Source organism: Salvelinus alpinus, chromosome 14 (genome assembly GCF_045679555.1).
Source record: "Salvelinus alpinus chromosome 14, SLU_Salpinus.1, whole genome shotgun sequence".
NCBI classification, from domain to species: domain Eukaryota; kingdom Metazoa; phylum Chordata; class Actinopteri; order Salmoniformes; family Salmonidae; genus Salvelinus; species Salvelinus alpinus.
Window position 1 is genome coordinate 40,240,549 of NC_092099.1, and position 24,294 is coordinate 40,264,842.

The 24,294-nt window shown below is 41.4% G+C and overlaps 1 protein-coding gene across 1 annotated transcript in view; it reads right to left on the reverse strand.

Moving 5' to 3' along the window:
• Positions 1-24,294, reverse strand: part of LOC139538915 (low-density lipoprotein receptor-related protein 1B-like) — a 555,698-nt gene that overhangs the window by 54,629 nt on the left and 476,775 nt on the right. The window contains exons 56-65 of the mRNA XM_071341488.1: positions 20,754-20,839; positions 14,642-14,764; positions 9,277-9,458; positions 7,944-8,143; positions 7,461-7,649; positions 7,069-7,217; positions 6,707-6,800; positions 4,611-4,727; positions 4,010-4,129; positions 738-857 (exon numbers count right to left, since the gene is read on the reverse strand). Of these exons, the coding sequence (XP_071197589.1) occupies positions 738-857; positions 4,010-4,129; positions 4,611-4,727; positions 6,707-6,800; positions 7,069-7,217; positions 7,461-7,649; positions 7,944-8,143; positions 9,277-9,458; positions 14,642-14,764; positions 20,754-20,839 (1,380 nt within the window). The remainder of the gene's footprint in view (positions 1-737; positions 858-4,009; positions 4,130-4,610; positions 4,728-6,706; positions 6,801-7,068; positions 7,218-7,460; positions 7,650-7,943; positions 8,144-9,276; positions 9,459-14,641; positions 14,765-20,753; positions 20,840-24,294) is intronic.

Here is a 24,294-nt window from a genome sequence, read left to right on the forward strand (position 1 = left end):
TGCTTGGTAGGGCAGTATAGTTGTGGGAGGTTGGAAAGGTTCTCTACCACTGAAAATAACAAAAAAATTCAGGGGGGTGTCACGAATGTCGTAGTGAGGAGACCAAAGCGCAGCGTGATGTGAATACATCTTCTTTAACTATAACGAAGAATAATAACCAAACTAATACAAAGTAACAAAAATGAACGATACGCTAAATATAACAATTGCAGACATGCAACATCACATAGACAATCACCCACAAACCAAACTGGAAAATGGCAACCTAAATAGGATCCCCAATCAGAGACAACGATAAACAGCTGCCTCTGATTGGGAACCAATCTAGGCCACCATAGACCTACATAATGCCTAGACTACACACACACACCTAGACATACCCAAAACCCTAGACAAGACAAAAACACACATACCACCCTCGTCACACCCTGACCTAACCAAAATAATAAAGAAAACAAAGATAACTAAGGTCAGGGCGTGACAGGGGGGGCATACACCAAACATCGCAATGTGATGTTTGGTGTTTCGGTGCCATACACACTACTGACAAGTCTGACATCCTGTGGTGATAAACTACCAGGAGGCATTCTCTATGGCTGCTTCAACTCAATCAGTACAGAGAAGATGAGAATGTGCCCATGTGTAAAATGTATTCATTTCCTAATCACAATTTCAACCGATGCTCAATAAAACTAGAGGACTTATTTGGATTATGATTTAAGCGCTCCCCCACTCACCACAATTAGCTTCATCTGACCCGTCTGTGCAGTCCGGGTCCTCATCACACACCCACAGCTTGGAGATGCAGTGCATGGAGGCCTTGCACTGGAACTGTTCCGGGGAACATGTACTCTCCGCTGTGGAGAGGAGGGGGTCCGGGTTTACACCAGTCCAAGGAGGGAGAGAGGAAGGGAGGGAAGGAGAGAGGAAGGGAGAGAGAGATCGAGAAAGAGAGAGAAATAGAGAGAAAGAGAGAAAGAGAGAGGGAGGGATCGATGGAGGGGAGAGGGAGGGAGAGAGAGAGAGAGAGCGAGACCAAGAGAGAGGGAGAGAGTGGCATAAGGAGTGAGAGAGAGAGAGCGAGACCAAGAGAGAGGGAGAGAGTGGCATAAGGAGTGAGAGATGAGCAAACAACACTATTATTGACAGAATGTTAACAGGAGAACAGCCTTGATCACATGGATAAACAGGCCAGCTGTGTAAAATACCTATAATTTACAGAGGCAGGAACAAAGAGAAAACATGCTGCGGTAATAACATGTATTACTCTACTTTACAGATGCAATCATAATAATTATAGTTACATTATTATTATTATTATTTTTATCACCCTCTGGCTCAGAAATAACTGATTTGCAAACAGGGTAACACAATAAACAGTTAAACCGATATACTGTACATGCAGGCTAGACAATCGAAGTCAGATACTATACCAACTGTGGTATATTATCACTGCATACCAAAAGCAGCAGCAGTTGTCTTCTGTTCCGTTATTTACCTTCCATTATCACAGTTGCAGCTACAGATGTAGGATCTTAATTTGATCACCATGTTGCAGGATAACTTTTCTGCAATGCAGGACATTTAAAACTTGTAGTGTATTTGAGGTTTAAAATGGCTTCTGAAGTTTGTTATTTCCACTTTGACATTTCAGACTTGATTTTCCCTTACGAAAAATGTATCAACCCCTAAATAAATGGCCATCAATTACAATCCACATTTCCTGTTACTGCAGGATTATTTTCCTTCTCTAGCAAACTGGCTCAAATTAAGATCCCACATCTGTACCATTATCTTTTGATTGGCACAGTACTCCTGAAAATATATTTTACATTTACACATTTAAATATACGGTCTAATTCAAGGGGAGAACGCCTCTCTCCTTAATCAAGGCTTTTATACTGACTCTCACTCCATAGTGACTCACTCCATCTTGAAATCAGTCAGGCAAAACAAATGTAGCAACCCACAGATACAGTGGGGAGAACAAGTATTTGATACACTGCCGATTTTGCAGGTTTTCCTACTTACAAAGCATGTAGAGGTCTGTCATTTTTATCATAGGTACACTTCAACTGTGAGAGACGGAATCTAAAACAAAAATCCAGAAAATCACATTGTATGATTTTTAAGTAATTAATTTGCATTTTATTGCATGACATAAGTATTTGATCACCTACCAACCAGTAAGAATTCCGGCTCTCACAGACCTGTTAGTTTTTCTTTAAGAAGCCCTCCTGTTCTCCACTCATTACCTGTATTAACTGCACCTGTTTGAACTCGTTACCTGTATAAAAGACACCTGTCCACACACTCAATCAAACAGACTCCAACCTCTCCACAATGGCCAAGACCAGAGAGCTGTGTAAGGACATCAGGGATAAATTGTAGACCTGTACAAGGCTGGGATGGGCTACAGGACAATAGCCAAGCAGCTTGGTGAGAAGGCAACAACTGTTGGCACAATTATTAGAAAATGGAAGAAGTTCAAGATGACGGTCAATCACCCTCGGTCTGGGGCTCCATGCAAGATCTCACCTCGTGGGGCATCAATGATCATGAGGAATGTGAGGGATCAGCCCAGAACTACACGGCAGGAGCTGGTCAATGACCTGAAGAGAGCTGGGACCACAGTCTCAAAGAAAACCATTAGTAACACACTACGCCGTCATGGATTAAAATCCTGCAGCGCACGCAAGGTCCCCCTGCTCAAGCCAGCGCATGTCCAGGCCCGTCTGAAGTTTGCCAATGACCATCTGGATGATCCAGAGGAGGAATGGGAGAAGGTCATGTGGTCTGATGAGACAAAAATAGAGCTTTTTGCTCTAAACTCCACTCGCCGTGTTTGGAGGAATAGAAGGATGAGTACAACCCCAAGAACACCATCCCAACCGTGAAGCATGGAGGTGGAAACATCATTCTTTGGGGATGCTTTTCTGCAAAGGGGACAGGACGACTGCACCGTATTGAGGGGAGGATGGATGGGGCCTTGTATCGCGAGATCTTGACCAACAACCTCCTTCCCTCAGTAAGAGCATTGAAGATGGGTCGTGGCTGGGTCTTCCAGCATGACAACGACCCGAAACACACAGCCAGGGCAACTAAGGAGTGGCTCCGTAAGAAGCATCTCAAGGTCCTGGAGTGGCCTAGCCAGTCTCCAGACCTGAAACCCAATAGAAAATCTTTGGAGGGAGCCGAAAGTCCGTATTGCCCAGCGACAGCCCCGAAACCTGAAGGATCTGGAGAAGGTCTGTATGGAGGAGTGGGCCAAAATCCCTGCTGCAGTGTGTGCAAACCTGGTCAAGAACTACAGGAAACGTATGATCTCTGTAATTGCAAACTAAGGTTTCTGTACCAAATATTCAGTTCTGCTTTTCTGATGTATCAAATACTTATGTCATGCAATAAAATGCAAATGAATTACTTAAAAATCATACAATGTGATTTTCTGGATTTTTGTTTTAGATTCCTTCTCTCACAGTTGAAGTGTACCTATGATAAAAATTACAGACCTCTACATGCTTTGTAAGTAGGAAAACCTGCAAAATTGTCAGTGTATCAAATACTTGTTCTCCCCACTGTATTTGTCTGACGTATAATGCTACTGCTGATAGCTAGAGTTACCATAACAGAAGAGAAATACCTCTCACTATTCTGTTCTCTCTTTCACTTTCTAATTCAATGATAGCTAATCCTCTCACACAGGGAAAGCGCTAATCAAGCATGCCTTTGGAATACCTAATCACTATCTGACTCAATATTATTTAAGGCAGCACCTAAGGGTAGGCTGTCTGAGTTTTACTATAAATTCACCGGTAAGGACCTTGTCTCAACTTGTCAGATACCACCGTTAAACCTTCACATAATAAGTTCCATCTCAGTCTTCCTTGGGGGAAAAAGCTATAAAACAGAAAATAATCTTAGAGAAAAAGTCTAGCCTAAGTTAAAAAGTAATCCTAAAGATTCCTTAAACAATCCGTCAGGTACTAATACAGAAGGTTCTTCTTACGACAGTCTGTCTCATCCTCTCCGTCTCCACAGTCGTCCTGTCCGTTACAGCGGAGGTTTAGAGGGATACACTTCTGTTTCCGGGTGCATTTGAACTGCCCTGACAGACAGATGTACGTCTCTGAAAGACAAAATGGAGGAGAAGAGGTAGAACCGATGGAGCATCCATTTAAGGTGAAAAGCATCCATCAAAGAAAATGTAGGACAAAAGGGCACCTTAAGATAAAGTGAAAGTAATGTTGGCTAAGCCAAAAACAAGCTAATAACATGTTTTACAATGCTTTGAAATGAAAGCACATTCCCATATGAGCTTTTTATTGTGATAGAAATCAATACTTAAATTGCAACAAAAAGTATTAAAAGGTATCAAGCAGTAAGAAAGGTATGAAGCTGCTCGCTACTGTCTTATGTTCTCATCAACAGGTTCAATGTGAAGGACAGTAACAACCACAGTCTTCTTCTTTAATCGATATGCTATTGTTCCCAGATTTCAACAGATTACAGACTCCTCAGACCACAGCAATTTGACTTCACCCATCTACTTGCATGGGAATGCATAGGCATTCAATTTCTATAGTAACATCCCCAGTCCTCCTCCTTACCACAGTTGGCCTCATCTGAGTTGTCTCCACAGTCGTTCTCTCCATCACAGATGAAGGGAGGAAGAGCACAGAGGCCAGTGCCACACTGGAACCGCCCAGGCTGACATTTGAATTCAGCTGCATGAAAATGTATCAGCCACGTTATCTCAGGGAATGCAAACCAGCTAATTACAGTACTTGTACACTGAACATTATGTATGCTCACATATGGTGATAAGCTACACATTTGTAATCTAAAAAAATACTTAATGACTTAATGTAAAACAGCAGTTCTTGCATTTCTGAAAATATCCCTCAAATAAAACATGTGTAACTAAGTAGCAAATGTTAGCAAGCATTTAATACATATTCCACATTTCAAAATATACAGCAATTCTCCTGTAATCCTACTTTGAGAGATCACAGTAAAAGATCACAGCAATAAAGTAAGTCAAATGTAATAAAAAATATAGTTTCAAAGGTTGAGTTATAGATATTAAAAACAAAAAAATATGTTTTAAGTGAGAAGTAGGCATTGGTCTGAAGCCAAAAAATAAAGTAAATTCACATGAGCATCACAACGACTACTCCACCCATGCTCTACCAAGGTTTTCCAGCACACAGCTTTAAAGTACTAAAGTAGCCATGTTGGTCTATTGTACTTCAAACAATGTGTATGCAAGCTGCTTAGGATTCCGTTAGCAAGTTTGGTAGGTTACCCATCAGCTCCATTCATTTGCACAGTTTTGGAAGGGATTACCATGACCAACGGTCAAAGGGAATTTGACTGCGGTCATGACTCGCAACTACTGGTGTGGCGGTCATACGTTTACCGCGACAGCCCTATCCAGGTTTCCCAAAAGCATCTTAAGGCTAAGTTTATCATTAGATCCTTCGTAGGCGCATCATTAAATCTCAGAGCTGTTTCCCAAAACCATTGTTACTAAAGTTGCACTTGAAAACAATCGTTATTTACCGGATGCACGAACAGCAACATGTCGGACTCATGTGTTGATCTAGCTAACTAGCTAGCCAGCGTGTACACTCAGTGCATTGCACAGCAGATGTGTTACTTGTATGTGCATTGGCCGGGTTTAGATTCAACATAGCTAACTGTTTCTTTGCAAGAAAATGTATAGCTACAGTTTGTGTTGTAAGAGGCTGGTTTTGATTGATGAAATGATGACATAGCTCATCCAGCCAGTTTGACTGTATAATGCTGGAGTAACTAGATGAGCAATGCCCATTGCATGAATTATAAGTTAGCAAAGTTTGGTGTTGACTATGAACTTTACTTAGCTAGCTCTGTTTTATGGAAGAATTTAGCTAACTAAGATATATTGTCAACATTGAGTTGTTGTTGGTGCACCATCTATACAGCCATAGCACAGTCTAGTTAGATTGTAACTACTGGCTAGTTGGCTAGCTAACTGGCTATGATAGTGGCCAAGGACGTTTGCTAGCTTATTTTGGTTGTGCTCTGATTTAGTTTACACAGATGACTTCAGCCATATGAAAAACCTTCTATTGGAAAATAGCTAGCTAACTTCCTTCGCTTGTAGCTAGCTTCTCATCCGACTGGTGTTAGCTAGCTATAGCTGTTAGCAACAGAGTTGTTGGTCCCGGTTTTAGAACTGAGCTTTGGCTAAATAATATGTTAGCATTGTCAGAAATGCTACAAAACGAAAGCACATTGTTGGTTCTTAATGTACAGAAATGGGCAACTGAGAACGACAAATTATACATTTCATCAAAAATTATTCAGTCCAAAAGGTGGCAAGTCTAATGGTCACTTTATGGACGCTGTAATCTCGTTCTTATCCGATGCCTAAATGTTGAGCTAGGTTGAGGCAAGTAATTATCTTTCTTTCCTAATTCTAACAACCTTTTAAAAAATCCGGTACGTGGTTCTCAGTAACAGCCGGACATCTCCTGACAAGAGGCGGGGAGAGTGTCTTCTACCTACAATTAGGTTGATTTGCTAAGTTTTATCGACATTGGTGTCACATTGGTTTAAATATGATGGAAGCGATATTTTAATTTAACACTGAGCTACAAGGAAGTCAGGAAGTCCAGTAATGCATAGTTGGTATGAAATGAAAAAACATGGTACTCACGACAGTCAGCAGGCTCATCTGATCCATCGCCACAGTCATCCACAGTGTCACACTTCCACCAGAAAGGAATACACTCGTCGGTCCCACAGCGGAACTACAGAACACACTAATTAACTAGACAGAATTCTAACTTATCACAAAAAACTGTTGTTCAAACAAAGCAAAACAAGCAACACTACTATTTTCATGGGACTTAAGCTGCAGAAGCATGGCAGGAGAGAAGAGACAGTGTGATAAACACGGAGAAAGGGAATGAAACAACAGATCTGCCTTGAGGGAAAACAGAATAGAATAACAGACTGTGCAGAAAGAGTTACCATATCTACAAGTGCTGAGGAGTGTGAGAAGGGATAGGCACTGACCTGACTTGCAGTGCAGTTGGAGAGGCAGGTCTTGTTGTCAGCCGCAAGGTAGAAATTAGTTGGACAAGCACACTTGTGTTCCCCGCCAGGAGAAAGAAGACACAAGTGGCTACATCCTCCATTGGCCACCTGACACTGGTGCTTTGGCACTGCACAAAGAGGGGGGGGAGAGAGAAAGAGAGGGTGGGGGAGAACAAAACCGAAAGTACAGCATAATTAAATAGAACATTAGCCACATTCTTAATACCATACCCTATATAATCGCATCCTATATAATAATATCATAAACTATATAATAGTAATAACTTATGTAACCATACAGTATATGACCATGCCTTTGGCTTGGCAGGTGGGTAAGTGAGGGGACTACTGTGCTGGGTGGGTTACTCTACCTTCAGGTTGGCGTAGTGAATGGTAAACCTTGACAGATTTGATGGCTTGCCAGGAGTTGAGCAGCTCAATTCCTTGGGCCCCAGTAGTTTTATGTGCTCGTCGGAGTGACTTGGATTTCCCATCTGTCCAGTAGACAAAGTCCTCAAACAGTGTCAGACCCATCACCCCCTGGATGTGATCATAGGACACTGGAGAGAGACACAATACAAAACAGTAGACCCTTCATTAGTTGATGAGAAAAGTGAGGGCACATCTGTCTCACCAAAAAACACCATACACGTGTAATGGAGGTGGCTTAGCAATCACACTTGTGTGAAGAGTAACCTAGCCTGAGACCTCAAGACTTGCGTTAGCTCCCAATCTAATGCCTAGGCTTTGGCTCAGCTGAAATGGTATTGTGGTGAGCAGGAGACCTGGGTAGAAACCCTGAATAATCACATATTCTTATAGTGGACAAAGTCCAACATTATATTCTTCCTTACCTTTGTGTCTCTGTGAGCCGTCTATGTTGGCGAACAGAATGTGGTTGTCATCTGCCCAGTACAGCCTCTTGTTGGTGTAATCTATAGTGAGGGCAGTGGGGCTGTAGATCTCTTTGTCGATGATAACAGCATGCCCTCGACCATCCATACCCACACGACTGATGTGAGGGGATTCACAGCAGTCCACCCAGAATGCATACCTACACATGGAGGAATGTGGAGAGGACTTACAAGGTGTCTCTTACAAAACATAATTAAAATGTTAGGTTAACATTAAGAAAATGACAATGAAAAAACAAAATTTGTGTTCAGTGCTATAAAAACCCTCAGGTGTAAAAGTAGACTGCTCAGTATATCATCACATTGTACATTTACATTTTAGTAATTTAGCAGTCACTCTTTTCCAGAGTGACTTACAGTCATTAATGAATATTACATTTGTTTAACAATGTTTAACAAGTAATTCCGTAAGGGAGGGGTCACCAATTGGTGATTTGACACGTAAATAACCTTTCTTATAGATTGACCCCTAACATGAACAGACCTTAATGACAAGCCTCCTGTTAGCTGAAAGTCGGACAGTCCAGCTTAGTGTGTAGTCGTGCTTGAGTGTTTGTTTAAGTTGTCAGTGGGGTTAGGGTTAGAGGTCCCAATTGTCTGATACAGTACCCTGACTGTGGATCCAGGGCCAGATCAGTGGGGTTAGGGTTAGAGGTCAATGTGTCTGATACAGTGCCCTGACTGGATCCAGGGCCAGATCAGTGCGGTTAGGGTTAGAGGTCAATGTGTCTGATACAGTACCCTGACTGTGGATCCAGGGCCAGATCAGTGGGGTTAGGGTTAGAGGTCAATGTGTCTGATACAGTATCCTGACTTTGGATCCAGGGCCAGGTCAGTGGGGTTAGGGTTAGAGGTCAATGTGTCTGATACAGTGCCCTGACTGGATCCAGGGCCAGGTCAGTGGGGTTAGGGTTAGAGGTCAATGTGTCTGATACAGTGCCCTGACTGGATCCAGAGCCAGGTCAGTGGGGTTAGGGTTAGAGGTCAATGTGTCTGATACAGTGCCCTGACTGTGGATCCAGGGCCAGGTCAGTGGGGTTAGGGTTAGAGGTCAATGTGTCTGATACAGTGCCCTGACTGTGGATCCAGGGCCAGGTCAGTGGTGTTAGGGTTAGAGGTCAATGTGTCTGATACAGTGCCCTGACTGTGGATCCAGGGCCAGGTCAGTGGGGTTAGGGTTAGAGGTCAATGTGTCTGATACAGTACCCTGACTTTGGATCCAGGGCCAGGTCAGTGGGGTTAGGGTTAGAGGTCAATGTGTCTGATACAGTACCCTGACTGTGGATCCAGGGCCAGGTCAGTAGGGTTCCTGATACCAGTGCTGACCAGGACAGAGGGGTACAGGCCGTTAGCTTTAGACACCTCCAGGCTCTTCCTCTCGATGTCACACCAGTACAGGTTTTTCCCTATCCAATCCAGGGCCAGTGCACTGGGGACCGCAGTCCGATGGACTATCTGGTGAGAAAGAGAGAGGGAGATAAACAACTAGCAGAGACAATGACAACAACAACAACCAAAACATTCATCATATGAATATGAAAGATTGTTGCAATTTTCTTTTGAAAAACCTTATCCTTAATGGTGGTGGAATTATACAGGAACTTTCAATCAATGTCTCTCAGTTTAGGCAGCTTTTGAATTAGCAAACCAGTTGTTAGGTATAAACAATAATAGTGCCAGTTGGCACATGAAACTGATGCCTTGAAACACTATTTCAGACCCAACAACACCCATGCAATCTGCCATTAAGGGACATCATGCGCTTTGAGGCCTTCTCTATCCTCATTTGCAAGAGATATATAGCCTTGCCAAATCGACTGGGCTGTCCCCTAAGCAGTCATTTAGACTAAACTGGAGCTTCAAACAGTCTCCAAAATGTCACAGATTGAGGAGTGTTTTCCGTCAGGAAACTTGCTCCGGAGGCAGTAAAAAGACAGAGGGGGGTGTGGTTGATACACAACACTTTAGGTAGAGCCTGTGGTCTTCTGCTAGCTTCTCTTTTTGTTGCATTGATTTGAAATATTTCTTCATGTGGATTTGAGTCTTGTCAACATGTAAGGTCCCCCAAACCCTGCTGACTATAGACAATGAGCATAGAACTATAATCACAATCCAAATAAAAGCTGTGAAGTATTTCAAACAACGGAGTCAACATAATGATGCTCTGTGTCTTTCATTTAGGTGGGCTGGCTACTTTCTTATACAGACCTCACTGGAGGCGCTCCCCTGGTCTCTGAGCTGTACTCAGACTAGAAATCACCTCTTCTGCTTCTGATTAACTTCAATTATGCTTTATCATCCTGTTTCATCATTAACATGCCTTATGTTTGCACAGAGTAAACACCCAGAGGCGCACATACTGGAGGCTTGCTAAGGGCTGTTATTGGGGAGGCAGATTAGAACTATGATTAACAAAAAAACACTGTACTCATTATTCACTGTAATGTTCTGTCAGCGCAACAGTATAATGTTATTGTAGTTTAGGGTTAGTTAGAACATTACCTATAACCCAGGGGGCTACTTATAACATCATTGTCTAAATTACATTGTCAAGCATTGCCATAGAAAACACATTGTAATGTATGTAGAAAAACACTCATCCATTTCAGGAAGTCTAAATATGGTACATGCAAAATATCCACCATTATTTTCCTTGCCGCAAACGAGAAGAAACATATGCAGTTCATTTCACTGGGATTAACTTGCCTCTACCCTGAAGTAAATAAGCACAAATCCCCTAGCTTTGCCCATTCCATGTCTTATGCTTTAAAGAAGTCATATTCTAGGGCTTAAACTATGGTCTGCTTTATTCACTGTTCTCATAATTAACCTCCATGCTAAAACGACAGATCTATCTCAAATCCTTTAGCTGTGGCTGAGCCGTGGCAGGGTGGCAGGGTGCTGGTGGCAGTGTGCACTATTTTTTAACACATTCGTGTACATTTCTCAACACATTTTTTGTCAATTCCTGAAATTAATGTGTTGAAAGCTGTGTTAGATTATTGACCAAATGCATTGCGGATCCAAAGTCAACACACTGGCCCTTACTCTCTGAAAAGTGACAACTGACAGCTTGGAGTGAGCCTCAGCCAGCAGCAGGTATACGAAACAATGTACATTTACTCTTTATCCGAATGAGGTGACCATTTGATGCTAATGCAGCGCGAACACAGCAACATTTTAGCCCTGACAAATTTTAAGAAGTTAGGCTAGTTAGGCAAAACCATGCACATCACTATCATATTTCCCAGCATCCAGCAGGTTGATTTAAAAAAAAAATCTGTGTTATTGCATTTAGCAGACATTAGTGAAATGGTTGTTCCAGTTTAAATGGGGCTTAGGTAGTCTCCTCACAATTTACCTAACTCTGGCAGTCATTCTGAATGCAGGTTGCGGCTGAATAAAAATTTAAACTTTTAGAGATCCTAGCACTGGCTGGATTCCAATAGGAATTGCACCTCACTTTGCAAACCAGCATAATGTGACTCGCAGGTAGACTTGCAAAACTCTGGTAGCTTTAAAAATATCCCAGTTGGGAACTTCCTGGAAACAGGTGGGAATAAGCAGGAAATCTGGAGTCCTTCAACCAGGATTTTAGGGAATTTTTGTTAAGTTACTGGAATTTTGCAACTTTACTTGCAGGCCTGATGTGGCCTGTAAACCATGAGTTTCAGACCACTGTGTAAGGCTAAACTAGTCCCCAAAAAAAAGGCCTGTCTGTAATGCATTGTCATAAAGAGTCATTTTAATGATAGCATTTGTGTAGGAACTCACTTGGTGATAGCTACATGACTGAAAATAAACAAATTCAACAATCATGTCTCTGTCACCAACAAATACAGTACAGTCATGGGTGGTAACTCTACAATTCACTCAAAAAGGCAAGGCACATTGGGAAAGTATATTGGAGGTGTGTCTTAGTTTGTTATTTTGAACTACCCGTGAGTGGAAGTTCTGTATCAGTTTAACTGTATATGTTAAACCTCATCTGTATATGGTAAACCAGATCTGGATATTTTTGTCTCTAACAAGGAATAAATGGCTACCATATCCAACAATAGTCTGTTCTCCTGTATCTCAGGTACACAATTGTCTGAGTAGGTTTCCCTGGACTGTGTATCTACCAGGCACTAACATGTTAGAAATATATAAAGATGAATATTTTGCATGTACAGAATTTGTTTCATGTAAGATTTTGTATATGGAGCGATAAATATACATTTTAAATGGCAACTTTTTTCTAAATGTCTTCCCCAGTCATTTACATAATTGTTTAAAGTGGATTTAAGTGGAATACAACACAATGTGTAATAAAACAACAACACTGTGACTGTTAGAAGTAACACAACATATGTCATCCCTAACTATACATATGATGTGTTAAAAAAAAATCTAAGAGTGTGGTGGAGGCTCAAACAGGGACTGTGGGTGACTGGTTCAGAATCAGAGCTCTAGTCAAAAGTAGTGCACTGCATAGGGAATAGGTTGCCATTTGAGACGCAACCTGGGTGTAATTTAGCTGAATGAACCTCCTGCTCTCAAAATAGAATTCTAATGAGATGAGAGGACGGGGGGATGGGGTGCGACAGGGTGTCCAGCAGGTGACCCCGTGACGTCTGTGTGTTCTGGGCTCCAATCCCATGACCCGAATGGACCTCCATGATTATACAGACCTGTTGCGTTCAGCCAGAGAGCTAATCGTTGTCTCGTTAATAGGCATTGATTACAGCGCTGCCACACTGTTTAATGCCTCTGTAAATGATACAAGTCCATTATGATGCCTGCCTATAAAGGATGAAAGGAAACAATCATCAATTGGGAGCAATTACATTTTCAACCTCTATATCCATTGAAGGATGCATCCAAAATGGCACCCTATTCCGTTTATAGTGCACTACTTTTGACCAGGACCCGGTTGACCAAAATAATCTTAAGGCTAAGTTCATCATTAGATACTTCTGGAAAATGGGTTCCTGAGCACTTTATAAGGTATTTGGCACACAGCTGAAGAGCTAAGTTGATTCACACTGCAGTGTGTACTTCATTCAGTATGATCCTCATCTACATAAGAGAAGCCAGCAGGGCAGGAAAGGATGGTGAGAGGGAAATGGGGCATGGGGAGCAAGCTCTAAATGGTACTGTAGTTAGCATATTATTATTATATAACCTGGCAAGTCAGTTAAAGACACATTCTTATTCACAATGGGTTAACTGCCTTGTTCAGGGGCAAAATGACAGCTCTTTACCTTATCAGCTCAGGGATTCGATCTAGCAACCTTTCGGTTACTGGCCCAACGCTCTAACCACTAGGCTACCTGCCGCCCCATATCACAGGGGCATCCAGGGACATCTGTAACCCAAGTCAACTAATGAGCTAAATATTCTTGTACTTATGCAAGAAATTACCTAACCAATCAGAAGTGCACACATCACTTAGGTCCCACCTTTGATTGACAGCTCAATCATTTCCAATCTTGAGTAAACCCTGTAGAGGAAGCAACATTTTTTGACAGATTTTCTATTGTTCGTGATTGTCAGAAATCTGCATTAAAAGCCAGAAATAACGACTCAAATCTTGAAATATATTAAGAGAAACACTGATAATCGATGGTCAGATCATCACACTCGTACTGAGATGCGGTTGAATGTGCTTTTGGAACATTTACTTGGTCAGGTTTTTGTTGCAGTTGATTCATTGGATGGTGAGCCTACCCAAAGAGAGCGACATCTAATTGCATGTAGAAAGACATCTAAACTCTTCAAGAGGACCTTTGAGTTCACTTTCCCCACTGCCCTACAATGTTTGATGGGACTGATCACTCCATATGTGTGGTAGGACTGTTGTGAATGTGGATTTAAAAGTTATTTTGTTTTCTATATTGAATTGATCTGGATATTTACTGGTGATACTTGATATTACTATAGAAGGGTGCACCCAATTTTACCTGAGATATTCAATCAATCAATCAAATGTATTTATAAAGCCATTTTTACATCTGCAGATGTCAAAAGGGCTATACAGAAACCCAGCCTAAAACCGCAAACAGCAAGCAATGCAGAGGTAGAAGCACGGAGGCTAGGATAAAGTCCTTAGAAAGACAGGAACCTAGAAAGAAACCTAGAGAGGAACCAGGCTCTTAGGGGTGGCCAGTCCCCTTCTGGGTTTGCCAGGTGGCGATTATAACAGTACCAGGCCATTAAGGCCAGATTGTTCTCCAAGATGTTCAAATGTTCATAGATGATCAGCAGGGTCAAATGATAATCACAGCGGTTGTAGAGGGTGCAACAGGTCAGTACATTGAAGTACTGTAGAACCATATACTTTTAACCCAAGGATTTGAAATTGAACTAGGCCTATAATATTATTTTGTTAACATTGTTTATTGTGTGAATCACACTGTGAAACATTGTTGCATATTTTATTATTTTTGAGAACTAAAATCTATTTTCCTAAAAATAAACAAGCAGGCATTTAGTACTTATATTTAAACTTTACATCCTGGTCTCTGGTCTGGTCTTTCATATGATAATCGTATTACTGCTCTTCCCGAAAAGAGTCCACTGGTCAGTTGTGTTGTTAAGAGCGTTTCATGCTAAGTGCATGCTACATATAAATCCCCCCCCTCTAGCAGCAGTACCTTAAGGTCACTCCCATTGAGTCTCATTCTGTTGATCTTCCGTCCGCTGGGTCTGGAAGAGTCTATCCAGTAGATAAACTCCTTCCTGTAGTCAAAGTCTATGTGAATGATGTTGTTCAGGCCCTGGATATAAGATAGACATTATTAGATTTGTTTATATTTATTGTCCTATAAGAGGAAAATATTACCGCAGTTCAAACATTACATACACAAAACACATAGAAAAACAGCAGGAAACAAACAACAGTAATCAGTCAGACATTAATAGTGAGTGCCCCAATGACCCAAACCTGCATATAAAGGCAGAAGCTACCGTGTAAATGGTGACAAATGCTACATGAAACACTCCTTTCACTAGTTAAATTACTTTTCGAATTGCAATTGAGTGCAATTTAGAAAATAAGCAACATTCAAAAGCAGATTTTTTTTAAAATAAATGTTGTGATTAATTGGTACATCATGGTAACCTTTCATTCATTGCTTCAGTAATGTAAAGAGCCGTAAGAGCATTTACAAGTGAGGGCATATTCTTCAGTGAGACTCTGAAACTGGGTGTTTCACAAATGCAAGTAATACACACATAATGACCTGTAAACACACGTAGGCCTAGTTAATGTGTCCACCTGTGAAATGCAGTAACAATATTGATTTTGGATGATTTCCCCCGTGAGTTGCAGTGACTGCCTCCAGCTATATTCTTAAACCCAGTGAAAACTGAAGCCCCACCAAGAGGAGCCCTAGCTATCAAAGAAATAAGAGCGAGGTACATCTCTTGCTGTCATGCTAAGAAGACTCCCCTGTCAGTCAGACAGGAACGTCTCCCTAAACAAATCGCACCTCCCCTACTGGGCTGCACAGCGGGTGCCAGGATAAGGTGTCAGAGAATCTTGACAGGCTGTACCAGACATCTTCATCAGATCATCAACACCCTCAAAGACAGCCTGCGCCAAAGAGTCCTCAGGGACCTCTCCGTGGGAGCAGAGAGGTCTCTTTCTTCTCTCTCAGAGCAGCACAGCTCTTAAGTGCAACCAGCAGCTCTCTGGTAGGAAGAACTGCACACAGACAGACTCAATCATTTACATGGTATAATACAAAAGAGGGAAAAGACTGAGGTCTAAAGTAGGCCTATTGTATGTAGGCCTATCATCAAGTCAAATAATGCCTATTGTAGGCCTAACTATATGATAACGGGGGAGATGGTAAGCCTCAAATATATTTGTAGTTTTATAAGGCCAGATACATTCCATGTGATGAAAAGGTTTAATATTGTACACTGATTAGGTAATCTCAGATTTACATAAAATCATTAGTGGTATGATCTACATTGAACATGTGATACATTGACACGAGGTCAGTGGAGTGTTAGCCAGACAGCAATGCAGCGGGGCCACTTAGTAGAGACAGCTGTAATATGCATATATTATGCAGATCCCCCACTTTAGCTACCATTAAAGCTAGCATGGTGATTAAAGTGAATGATTGCTGCTGAGGCCAGCCAGGCCACTCAACAGAACAGTCAGGAGAGGAGGAGATGGTTCTCAATAGGCCCCTATAGAATTCCCCCAGCTTAAACTCCATTCTCAGAGTGTGTGATTCACATAATGAACATGCGATAACATGGCAGTAGTGATGAGGCCTAACAATGATTGAAATATGCTCTCCAGAGGGATCTGGGTAAGACTATTTCCCTCTGCCAATCAACATGGGCAGATCAACTCCCCCACAGAGAGGACGGGTGAATAATCACATTGAAATTGGAAGGTTGACAAGCTGGAGAATGACAGAGGGATGTAATGTGTTGCCTGAAGGTAGATGGATAGACAGGATATATAATATAGAGCTCTCTCTGTAAGAAGTAAGCCGCTGTGGCTTTTCTGACAACGTCCCAACTCTCATCTCAACTTCATAACAAGGTCAGGCAAGGCTACCTAGACCTCTTATAGCTAAAAATGCTTCTGATGTGAAGTATCTCTCCAAATAGCTATACCTGTATCTAAGTAACCTGGAGCACTTACAAAATAATATATAAAGATAGCAAATGACAAATACAAACAAGAACTGTACATGTATCAAATAGCTTAGACAATGATATACGAAAAGTTGTCAGTACTCGGTCCAAAGAAGACACTAAATGTAACTGATTTACATAATGACTCATGTTGGAGGCAGAGAGTGTTAGTAGGGCTACATGAGGGTGTTTTCTAAGGGTCGGGAGTGTGGGCCCGTTGTTATTACAGACATGTCACTATACAGATCTTAAGTTTTGCACCATTAAAGGTTTCACAGTGCTGGCAGTTCCATTTCAGGACCCTGTGTGACTCATTAGAGATGATTCGCTCTCTCCTTCAAAGGGGCTTCATTGGCATGGGAAACATATGTTTACATTGCCAAAGCAAGTGAAATAAACAATAAACAAAAGTGAAAAGAAACAAAAAAAAGGAAATTAATAGTGAAGATAAAGATAGACATATCGGTCCCGCTTTAAGTGACGTGCAGCTAGCTTATAAAGCCTTCATAAACACTACATAAATGTGTCACAAATCATCTATAACCATATGTAATGCTCTATAAAAGGGGTCATAAATGTGGCATAACTCTTTGACATAACCACCCATGTCAAATGTGACATAACCCACTATGTCGAATATGACATAAATCTCTGTTTTATTAAGGGTGGCATAAGCACCGCTAAATAAAGGCTTTATAAATCAAATTAAATTGAGGCTTCACAAATAATTTATAATCTTGTCATGCATCTTGGTAGAGCATTGCAACACCAAGATAGTGGGTTGTATTCCCGGGACCGCCCATACGTAAAAATGTATGCATGCATGACTAAGTAGTTTTGAATAAAAGCGTCTGCTTCTGCTAAATTGTACATATTATATTACTCTAAAACATTTCTAGGATGGCCCAACCTCTTCAGTTCTCTCGGTTTTCTTTTTCCAGGTATTGGATTTCCCTTTTTTTTCCCTGCTTTTCCCCCAATTTTGTCAACTTTTTTTTATAAAACAAAATAAAAAAAAGATTTTCTGTGTTCCCAACAATGCTTAAATCACATCAGGAAACGACTTAAGGTCTGAAAAAATCTAAAAAAACGCAGATTTTTGAGTGTAGTTTCCATTTAATTCAGGGCACATGCCCTGCACTGTTCTTGTTTCTGTAGCACAATAGGCGCACATGTGATGAGTTCGCAAATCAAATGCCGACTTGTGGTGCCACTAGACAGAGAAAAACTATTAAATTAACCTCTACGGGATCAGTGTCCCCCCGCAGTACTATTGAGCTAACGTAGCCTAATGTGATTAGCATGAGGTTGTAAGTTACAAAACAAATTCCCAGGACATAGACATATCTGATATGGGCAGAAAGATTACATTCTTGTTAATCTAACTGCACTTTTCAATTTACAGTAGCTATTACAGTGAAAGAATACCATGCTTTTGTTGAGGAGAGTGCACAATTATGAACTTGAAAATGTATTAATAAACAAATTAGGCACATTTGGGCAGTCTTGATACACCATTTTGAACAGATATGCAATGGTTCATTGGATCAGTCAAAAACTTTGCACATACACTGCTGCCATCTAGTGGCCAAAATCTAAATTGCGCCTGGGCTGGAATAATGCATAATGGCCTTTTTCTTGCAATTCAAAGATGGTACAAAAAAATGTAAATGCATGTTTTTTTCTTTGTATTATCTTTTACCAGATCTAATGTATTATATTCTCCTACATTAATTTCACATTTCCACAAACTTCAAAGTGTTTCCTTTCAAATCGTATCAAGAATATGCATATCCTTGCTTCAGGTCATGAGCTACAGGCAGTTAGATTTGGGTATGTCATTTTAGGCGAAAATTGAAAAAAAGGGGGCTATCCCTAAGAAGTTTAAAGTAAGTGCAGACACATGCGATATAGAGTCTTTATGGATTTGTTATGAATGTTCGAAGGCATCTCACTTCAAACAAGGTATTACAGGACACTACATAAAGTGTCAATAAATATGTTATTAATGTACTGCTGATTTTTTTAAGGTGCTCATGATCCACAGGTAGGTAGGTAGGGTGTGAAAGGTATTTCAATTTGATGAAAGGTATTTCAGTTTGATGGACCTGCAAAAGCTTGTGTTTGTGTGTGTCAGAGCAAAGATGATTTGGAGTAGTCAAACCTGAGACTACCGCACCAGGTATTCATTCCTCTTCTGTTCCCATTCCCTCATTATATTGTTGTGTGCATGTTTATGTACTGAGGAATGTGACTTGGTTCCATAAGAAAGCCACTTTCAATCTCCTTATGTTATGGGCTTTCATCAAGGTAAGTGTTTCTTGGTATAATGTCGTACCCAACCATTCAAAGTTGGCCATAGTGGGAGTGACCATTGAATTCTATGGGAGTGACTTTACTGAGTAAAGTATTTGTCATCATTCCCCCTGGTCGACACTAGTTAACACAGCCACAAAATCATAATTATGACTAAACCCTACCCATTTCCACAATTTATCTTCTTAAAATAAGATTTGAAACCTAAACCTAGCTAATGAAGGCTAAGTTTGATGCGTTGGTCCAACAGGGTGGGTGGAAGTGTCTGGGAACGAGATTAGGTGTAATGTGACAAACGTGAATTCAATTCAGAGCATGTGCCATCCTTCAGCACAACATGTCATTCTTTATAAAGCACAGACCTTCACCCGGAGCGAGTGGACCACAGGGGAGTGCAACATTTGACCTCTGGGTCTAGGACTCCCTTGTGTGTCTGCTTGCTCCTCAGGTTGTCCTTCCTCCCCTCTGTAGATCCAACACAAATCCAGATCCCTATGGCCAGTCCCAGCACCAGACCAACAGACGAGGCGCGGAGGACCAAAGATCACACCTTCACCCGGAGCGAACAGGCCACAGGGAAGCACCACCTTTGATCTCTGGGTCTAGGGCTCAGGTTGTCCTTCCTCCCCGTTACAGATCCAGATCCCGACCCAGCACCTGCAGCAGCCCCAGTTCCTGATTCGTGTTTTTTCCCCCGTTCTGCAGCACTAGACCAGCACCAACCCTTGGCCTCCAGTCCCGGCCCCAACCCCAACCCTGGACACAGCACCGAACAACCACAACTGCCAAATCCTTTGAGCAACTGCCAGCACAGACCCCACCCCTTCCCCTCCACCAACACAAAGACACAGACATATTGTGGTGTGACTGACTGGACTGACAGAATTTTCAGATTATTTTTTGATTCATTGATTGCTTTTGTTTTTTTGATTGGATGACCATTAGTTTATTTTGCCTAATTTGAATGGATTACTTATTGATTGATTTGTTTATTATTTGGAATTTTAAATGAATTATGGATTTGAATTTTAACTTGTTGAACATTTTAAACTGTAATGAATTTTGGAATAACCAAATAAAATGACCTTTATTAAGCACATGTTTAAATCATATTCAACATAGTGGGTTATGTCACATTTGACATTGTTGATTATGTCACACAGTTATGCCACATGTATGAACCCTTTACAAAGCATGACGTGATTATTATGTCATTTTTTTTTACATTTAACCTTCATTTAACTAGGCAAGTCAGTTCAGAACAAATTCTTATTTACAATGACGGCCTATATAGATGCTTTGTAACACATTCATGTAATGCTTATGAAGGCATTATGAAGGCATTATGAAGCCTTTATAAGCTGAATGTTATTTAAAGCGGGACTGAAATTTCTAACGTTATATTATCAGCTGTGTACAGTGTTTTGACCTTTTACTGTAGCGGGAAATATAAGGGTCACACAGAGTGTTTCTTGGTAGTCTGAAACTGATCTAATTTTAAACAAAAGGATCCACCTCCCACACAAGGTTAAGTGCTTAGAAAAAAGAAAACACCTGCACCATGTCAGATAAAGTTGAAATGTATAACAGTTTGAATCCCAATATTACACTTTATATACATCACAGAAGACTGAAATATAACAAAACCGTTTGACATAGAAACACTGAATTTTCAGTTTCTTATTTTGCCAAAACAGAGTGACAGACATACTAGGGATTCCTATGCATATTTTGGCATCAGTTTAAAAGAAATACTACCACTTGTGTAGATATATGGTTTCCTCTTACCTGTTTCAAAATGGTGTAATTTGATCCATCCACACTTAGTTTCCGGATTTCATGATGATCTGCCAGTACGAGAAAAGGTTCCTCCACTGAAAGGAAGAGAACCATAAACATCCTTTAGAATAAGGTAAATGCTTCCAGTGTGGCGCAGTGGTCTAAGGCTGTGCCACTAGAGATTCTGGGTTCGAATACAGGCTCTGTCGCAGCTGGCCACTACCGGGAGACCCATGGGGCAGCGCACAATTGGCCCAGCGTCGTCCGGTTAGGGGGGGGTCCCATCGCGCACTAGCTACTCCTGTGGCGTGTTAAGTGGGCTTTGTGTCAAGAAACAGTGCGGCTTGGTTGGGTTGTGTTTCGCCTCTCCCGAGTCCGTACGGGAGTTGCAGAGATGAGAAAAGACTAACTACCAGTTGGATACCATGAAATTTGGGAGAATAAGGTTAACATTTCTTTATATCCATCAGACTCAAAACACATTTCATGCAATTCTACGTCAGGGGACATTAGCTTACATTACAGGCTACTAATTATAATTGCCAGTGTCATATTGATTCATGTAAAGATGAAGCCTTAGGCTACTACTCACGGTGATGGCCGATGCGCTCATCGTGGCAATAGCTTATCTCAAGATGAGCTACTTTGTACAACAGTGCTGCTGTTCTCTAACAATTAGGTTGTTGATAAACATTTGTTCTATTGGTTCTACGCACAGATTAGTCTTCTCTTTTCATTAGTAGGCATTTGCCTTCCAAACTGTACGTTTTTCCTGCAATTGTATTTAGAAATTTGCAAAAGGCAAACAGACAGCCGCAACAAACTTTAGAAATATAATCCATGGATGGTAGTTCCCATTCACGACCGGCAGGCAATGCTAGTGCATCCACGAGTTTAACAATCAAATTGCCAGGGTAAGAGGTTGCAAAACCCTTCTATGGATTATATGTCTATGGCCACAACGCAACAAGCTGTTTATTTGGCGCGCATGCTGCCCAAATTGTGGCCTTACCAACTGTAGGCAACCGGCAACTTCCAAAATAAAGGAAACACTTGAGTAAATGAGGAATACAAAGTTTATGTTATGGTGTGTGGGGTGCATTTTCCTGGCATGGTTTAGGTCAACTCGTAGAACGTATGCCAAGGCGCATTGAAGCTGTTCTGGCAGCTCAAGGTGGCCCAACACCCTTTTAAGACACTTTATGTTGGTGTTTCCTTTATTTTGGCAGTTACATGTATACTCTTGTGCTAAAATATACCGTTTTTTAGAATGGCTTACACACTAAAAGTGGTACTTGAGGCACACTCAGTGAAACCATTAACTCATGTACCTAATCTTCAGACAAGTCTGCAAAACTGCAAGCACATTATCTGCTTTACACTCAGTTTGCAAAACACTTAACACAGTTCTTTACATTAGACACATCATTCAAAACTAACAGGTCTTGTGTTTCGTTTGGAAAACACTGCCATTCATAATGCCACTCTCATTTACCGATTATCTACACACAGTGCTCACATGTGAAAACACACAGCAAATTTCTTCACTTAGAAATCACAGCTTGAGCACTATAAATAGGCTTCAGGTTGGCTTTCTTGGTTTGGACAACAATGGAGGCCAATTTTGGAGAGAGTGTTAGAGGAAGAGGAGTGAGACTAAGAGGGGGACGAGGACAAGGAAGAGGTCAAGGACAAGGAAGAGGAAGAAGACAAGGAAGTAGGAAGGAGAACAATCACAGATGACATCTGAGCCACCTTGGCTGACCATGTGGTCAACCATGGTTTGAGTTTCAGGGAGGCTGGGCAGAGGGTCCAGCCTAACTTGAGCTCGCTACACTGCAGCAAGTGTAATTTGGACATTTCAAAATGAGAACAGGTAAGTAAATCTACCCTCTATACCATGCTACTGTACTTCCAGCACTGCAGCACTTACAGCACTACAGTAACATTTAATTTCATACTGAAAGAAATCTTGTACCCTAACCATTCACATCATGTTTTTGCAGAATTGCTAGACGACCCTGCAATGGAGGAAGAAACCGGCTGTTCACAGCAGAGCAGGACAACACATAGTGAATATGCTCATTTCAAACAACAGCATACGTTTACGACAACTGCAACACCACATCATCACTGACAACACAACATTCAGTAACATAAATAGGGTGAGTTTATCCACACTTGGTTGTCTCCTGAAACGCCATCAGATTCGTATGAAGCAGCTCTACAGAGTACCATTTGAACGAAATTCTGACAGAGCGAAACAACTGCACTATGAATGGTTACAAGTAAGCTATACTAACCTGTAATTTGTACTGTACTTTCAGTGTATTGTGCTACATATTGACTGCTCTGTCTATTCACACTGTCATACAATAATGTTTTGTCTTGTCTGTTTCAGAGAGTTATGGAACTAGATGCTGCTGCAGAGCATCATGATTTCGTCTACGTTGAGGTCGGCTTTAACCTAGCCGAAACAAGACACAGGGGAAGAAACCTCATAGGACACTGCACCATTGTGAGTGTCCCTGGACAGCGTGGTAGCAACATCAATGTGTGCAGCCATTAGTCAGAACGGTATCCTTCATCATCATGCCACTCTTGGTCCTCACAATACTGCCCACATTATCACCTTCCTTGACACCCTGCATAATATCCTCATTCCCAATGACCAGAAGAATGGGCCAGAATGGGTCAGAGCAGTCCAGGTTTGTTGTCATCTGGGACAACGTAAGTTGCCACCGGGCGGCTCTGGTCCACAACTGGTTCATTGACCAGCCGCAAGTTTTGATGCTCAACCGCCACCATATTCTCCTTTTCTAAACCCAATAGAAGAGTTATTTTCGGGGTGGCGTTGGAAGGTATACGATCGTCAACCCCACCAACGCATACCCCTTCTCCAGGCGATCTCCAGGCGATATATATATATACACACACACACACACATATATATACACAGTGGGGCAAAGAAGTATTTAGTCAGCCACCAATTGTGCAAGTTCTCCCACTTAAAAAGATGAGAGAGGCCTGTAATTTTATCATAGGTACACTTCAACTATGACAGACAAAATGAGAAAATAAAATCCAGAAAATCACATTGTAGGATTTTTTAATGAATTTATTTGCAAATTATGGTGGAAAACAAGTATTTGGTCACCTACAAACAAGCAAGATTTCTGGCTCTCACAGACCTGTAACTTCTTCTTTAAGAGGCTCCTCTGTCCTCCACTCGTTACCTGTATTAATGGCACCTGTTTGAACTTGTTATCAGTATAAAAGACACCTGTCCACAACCTCAAACAGTCACACTCCAAACTCCACTATGGCCAAGACCAAAGAGCTGTCAAAGGACACCAGAAACAAAATTGTAGCCCTGCACCAGGCTGGGAAGACTGAATCTGCAATAGGTAAGCAGCTTGGTTTGAAGAAATCAACTGTGGGAGCAATTATTAGGAAATGGAAGACATACAAGACCACTGATAATCTCCCTCGATCTGGGGCTCCACGCAAGATCTCACCCCGTGGGGTCAAAATGATCACAAGAACGGTG